The following is a 5,620-nucleotide window of genomic DNA, read 5'->3' as shown; positions in this document are numbered from 1 at the left end:
GAGAAAAGGTTTGAAGAGGGCTGAAGTAAAAAGGGTGGGACAATGGGGAGAGTATGGTTGCCAACATGCCTGGAGAAAAATGCCCTTGCCCACTTAATAGAATCCTTATGTGTGGAAACCGGCAGTGGAAGCTTCTTGCATCACGGAGATAAATAACATTGCCTGGACAATAACATCTCATTAAGCCTGATTTAAAGGGCCAGTTTTCTCCAGGGCTGTTGACAATTTGAGAGAGAGTGCACACCTAGGTAGGTTGCTGCCTTTTCTTTGGCAGGCTTTCTGTGCCTTTAACAGCCGTGTGGGAGGCAGAAATTCAACAGGCGATGCTTGGAGTTAGGAAGAAAATGCCAGAAAAGGATGACAAACTGACGTGTGGGGGAAGGCAGAGAATATACAGATGAAGGAGGAAGCTAAAGAAAGTGGAAGGAATACACACACACACGTGGAGGGTATACTTTAACAAATGCCATTTTCAGGGGCAACTAAAACTGCACAAACACAAAGGGACTATTGAAAACAAGCAGGAGCCTCTTAGAAGTCTTCCTTTGCAGAGCCATCGACAGCTGCATAAGTGCTACCCGTGCGGTTCCTTTCCAAAATCCTCCAGACAGAACGGTCAGAACTGTGGTTCTCCTGGGCTGGGCCTGGTGGGGACTCCTCCTATCAGCCTCGCCGAGACAGAATCTCTTCTTCCTGGGCTGCAGCAAGCAGGGGTGTTTCCACTTTCCTTTCTGCCTGGCTGACTCACTGCCTGGGTCGTCTGCCTTGTGTCAAAGAGGGCTTCTTCTGAGCACTCCCTTCGCCCTGACCCAGTCAGGACACTGCCCCTGACACTATGCAGGGCCTCCTGTGCTTTCTAGGTGAGTGTTGCCCTCCTCCACGGGTGATGTTGCGATTCTCCTGGTGGGCAGCCAGCCCTGCTGGGGTGGGGGTGGCAGGGTGGGCTCCAAGCCTCCTCCAGCACTACTGGACACAGAGGTTTAGGTTAAAAGGGGTGGGGTGGGAATCAGGATGCTTGGGCTGCCTCCACAGTTTTGGGCAGGTATCGTGTAGCCAGCAGCCACTGGAAGCAAACCCGTGCAGTACACCGCTGTTAACTCTGGTGTGGGTTTTGTTGTTCTGAGTTTTTCAGGATGAAAAGGAATGTCTACCCTGACCTGGATAGCCCAGGCTAGCCCAGTCTCATCAGATCTTGGAAGCTAAGCAGGGTCGGCCCAGGCTAGTATTTGGATGGGAGACCATCCAAGGCATACCAGGATCATGACGCGGAGGCAGGCAATGGCAAGCCACCTTTGAATGTCCCTTGCCTTCAAAACCCTACGGGGTTGCCATAGGTCAGTTGTGGCTTGACACCACTTTCCATCACCAAAAGGAATGTCAGGGAATGGCTATCAGGATCTACTGGTTACAGGGTCGCTTTTTGGCCGCTGCTGGTGAGGAAAGTCTCACCAGCAACCTCCCGTCGCCCACCAGTACTCAGGGGGTGGCGGGGGGATATTTGTGGGAGGGTGATCTCATTGCAGGGCGCTCTTACAGTTTTTAACACTGAGATGAATCCTAGCATGTCCTGCAACACTGTGATGTCCCTTCTGGTTATGCACCAAGAAGTGATGTTGCAATGTTGCAGGACGTCATCAGGCACCATTAGAGTCCTGGCTAGTCTCTTGGGGATTGCCAGCTGAGGACTGTCAGCTCTTAACTGGCTACTTCCAAATGACTGTAGAAATGTACTAGGTTGGATCCGGCAAGCTTTTCCACTTGTGGAAAAGAGAAGAGGGAATGCCCTTTAACCACCTAAAAAGGCCTCTACTAGGGATCACGGGACCTGCATGAACCTGCAGAAGGGAACTGGGCAAGATTGAATGAAAAAGCTGGCTGGATCGAATCCGATCCAAAGGATTGTAGGAAATCATTAAAGCAAAGAGGATTTGTGGCACACAAGGTGATCTGGTATCAATCACAGTGTAAAAAAGGACTGTATCACAGTGAGGGTCTGGCTCATCTGTTAGAAGAACAAGGCACCCCACCCAATGCTGGACATTCTGGAGGGAATAATAATGTCCTGGGTACCTCCATCCTTGCCACATCGCAACATTTTCATTTTGTAGAATCTACAGAACTGAATTGTGTGTGTGTAACAATTTCATTCTGGAGGAGCACTGGCATCACACAACTAATTTAATGAAGAGTACCATATCTAAGAGCAGGGCTATTTTTGGGCAGGAACGCACAGGAACGGAGTTTCGGCCGGCTTCCGAGTTGGCCACACCCACTACAGCCAAAACCTTTGTGTGCTTGGCTACAAAAGGCCTGGAAAGTGACACCCCCCCCCAGCGACTCTGAGGTGGGTGGGCCAGGGGGGGCCCTGGAAGGATCGGGGAGGCATTTAAATGCCTTCCCATACCTTCCCCAGCCTGTCCAAGGGCCGGCTTGCCCAGGCCTAGTGCTGCGGGGTGCTGGGAAAAGCCAAGGGAAGGCATGGGGGTGTGGCCTAATATGCTAATGATCTGTGCTGTCAGGAGTGTGGCCTAATATGCTAATGAGTTTCTGCTGTTGAGTGGGGCCTATTATGCTAATAAGTTCCTGCTGGGCTTTTTCTACAAAAAAAGCCTTGAGTTTGTTTTGCAGTTTAAGTTAATCAGCCGCTGATTATTACAGAAGTGTCTGCATAGAGTTGCCAGGATGAGCCTGGCAACTGGTGGGAGGGCTGGGGCATGATGGGGGCATGGTGGGAGGAAGTATTGTGAGCACGATTACATCATTTCCAGGTTTCCCGCAGAGATGACATCATCACACACACAATGCAGGTGAGCAGGAATTTTTTTGTAGAAAATGCCCAGCAGGAACTCATTAGCATAATATGCCACACCCAACAGCACAACCTCATTAGCATATTAGGCCACACCCCCATGTAGGGTTGCCAAATGACCCCGGGGGGCGGGGAATCCCCCGCTTCGGAGCCCCGAGTTCCGCCCCGGCGGAATCGGGGCCCGGGGAAACCCCGCCCCGCGAAGCGCCGTCACCAGAGGTGACGCAGCCACATTGCTGACGTTTGGGGCGTGGCTGAGCTCATCGGGGGGGGAAACCATATGTTCCCCCCCGACGAGCTTGGCCACGCCCCCAACGTCAGCAACGTCTGACGTCACTTCCGGTGATGTTGCGGCGGTGTGCACGCGCTTTGTGCGCACACACACACACAGCCAGCTCCCAACCGGGACGGAGCCTCCCCCGCCGGTAAGGTTTCAGGATTTGGCAACCCTACCCCCATGCCTTCCCTTGGCTTGCTTGGGCGCCCTGCAGCTGTGGGGAGTCCAGGCAAGCCAGACCTTGGACAGGCCAGGGAAGGCATGGGGAGGCATTTAAATGTCTCCCTGATCCTTCCAGGGGCCCGCCCACCTCAAAGTCACTGGGAGGTCGTTCTCCAGGCCTTCCCTCTGTAGCCATGCACACAGAGTTTTGGCTGTAGTGGGCGTGGCCAACTCTGAAGCCAGCCGGAACTCCGTTCCTGTGCATTCCTACCCAAAATTTGCCCTGCTGGTGAGGGTGGTTTTGTAATTTATTTTTTATCCCACCGCTGCTTGGAGTGGTGGCAGGCAATAGGAGCTCAGGGCAGGGGATCCCTCACCTGGACTGGGGCTCTGCACAAAAACAGCATACTTAAGGACAGTGGGGGGGGGGTATGAAGCCACATCTAAACACCCACAGTGAACCCAGCCTGCTTTGCTGCTATTCATCGAACAGCATCTCAAGCCTACTGTGTTTGTAAGTATGATATGGCAGGGAAAGTGTTACCAAGTTGATATTTGAGAATGCTTCTCACAATATATGTACATATAGGATGGGCCTTCTGTTTCTACTTGTTCTGATTTGTAAACCTTTTCTTTGTTTTCCAGCTGCCTTTCTTCAGCTCTGTGCTGCAGGTAAAACAGCTGGGGATCCCTGTCTCTTTCTGCTCATCTGCCCCTCCCAAGAGATGCGACTTTGTCCAGTGAGCGGTAGACAGGGGGGCATCTGTGGGAAAACTGATCTGTGAAAGTGGAGGGCTGGTGGGGTCCATTATTAGGGGAGCAAGGATTTTGCTAAACACATTTACTATATCATTTATAGAATGGAGGTAAATGATGCTGAAATATTAGTACAAAATATAAACTTGCACATAAAAATACTAACATTCTAATAGAAGAAATAATATATTTTCTGTGTTAATAGAACACACCTATTGTTGTGAGAACCAGCAAATTTTCTATACTGCTGTCTTCCAGTCCTCTTGATTGGAAGTCTCTTTTGACGACTTCTTCTTCTATAGTCAAGACCAGTTAAGGACCTTTACTGGTTTTGGTTTAGGTCACCTGGACATCTCAGGCCAGTTTCCTCTCCTGCAAAGGCAAGGAAGGTCAACTGAAGGTCAATTGAAACCTGCAGTAGGGTGATGGGGTGATCCCTTTTTAAAAGGGTAAAAATGTTCAAGTGACCTATGCAACCAACATGGGGTGATAAATCAGTGGAGTGTGGCAACAGGAGGAGGTAATGGGCACAGGGTTGCCAACTTTGGGTTGAGAAACTCCTGGAGATTTGGGGGCAGAGGCTGAGATGGGGGACGGCAGAATTTGGGAAGGGGAGGGAGTTCAGTGGGTATACAGTTAGGGTTACCAACCTCCAGGTAGTGGATGGAAATCTCTTGCTATTATAACTGATCACCAGGTGAGAGAGGTTAGCTCACTTGGAGAAAATGGCTGCTTTGAAAGGTGAACTCTATGGTATTATACCCCATTGAAGTCCCTCCTCCCCTCAGAGACTCTGCCCTCCTCCCCCACCCCCCCCCCCCCCCCCAATCTCCTGGTATTTCCCAACCCAGAGCTGTGAAGCCTGCATACAGTCCATCCTCTAAAGCAGCCATTTCCACCAGGGAAACTTGTCTCTGTAATCTTGAGATCAGTTGTAATTTGGGGAGAACTCCAGCCCCCGCTTAGAAGTTGGCAACCTTACCACAGCCATGGCTTGTACCCATCGTTGCCTCCCAAACACATGCTACCAGCTGCTCAGGTATGTTTGCTTCCTTTGTAAGCTGTTCTGGGTTCCGTGGGGGCAGCATGGATGGGAGGGGTCTACCTCCCCAACCTGCGCTGCTGCCGCCCTGGACCTCGCCAAGACAGCAGAGGAGCAGAGGTCATTTCGGGGGGGAACGCGGGGGAACGCAGTCCCCCCGGGTGAGGTGCAGGGGGGCGGGGCACATGACGAAGCCCCGCCCCCTGCTTCCGACCGCCCCGCTTCCAGCCCTCATTCAGCCAGGAGGAGGCAGGAGAAGAGGGAGGGTAAGTTGCTTCCTCCCTGCCTCTCCCCACCCCTGCCTGCCTGGGGCCAGGGAGGGCCTTCGCGGGGCTTCCTTGCACTCCCGCTGGCCTTGCAGGTCCACCGCCGGGCCCCTGATGTCAGGGGGTATGGCATATGCTAATGAGTGATGCTAATGAGTTCCCCTAGCTCTTTTTCTACGAAATGACCCCTGCAGGGGAGGATAGTGCTTTGAGTAGCCTAGTATGAGCTTCGCGAAGGGCCAAAATACACAATGTATTTGCTCACTAGATGACTTCGGGTTTCCTGAAAACTGACTTGTTTTCCCTAC

General features: G+C 52.0%; 1 protein-coding gene across 1 annotated transcript in view; it reads left to right on the top strand.

The window, feature by feature from the left end:
• Window positions 1–835: 835 nt before the first annotated feature.
• LOC107119778 (soluble scavenger receptor cysteine-rich domain-containing protein SSC5D-like) overlaps window positions 836–5,620 on the top strand; it is a 26,172-nt gene continuing 21,387 nt past the window's right edge. Inside the window, 2 exon segments of the mRNA XM_015422372.1 lie at window positions 836–860; window positions 3,894–3,920. Of these exon segments, the coding sequence (XP_015277858.1) occupies window positions 836–860; window positions 3,894–3,920 (52 nt within the window).

The sequence above is a fragment of the Gekko japonicus genome, unplaced genomic scaffold, assembly GCF_001447785.1.
Source record: "Gekko japonicus isolate JY-2015 unplaced genomic scaffold, Gekko_japonicus_V1.1 scaffold971, whole genome shotgun sequence".
NCBI classification, from domain to species: Eukaryota; Metazoa; Chordata; class Lepidosauria; order Squamata; family Gekkonidae; genus Gekko; species Gekko japonicus.
The sequence above is the reverse complement of the archived record's forward strand: the minus strand, read 5'-3'. Positions and strand labels throughout refer to the sequence as shown.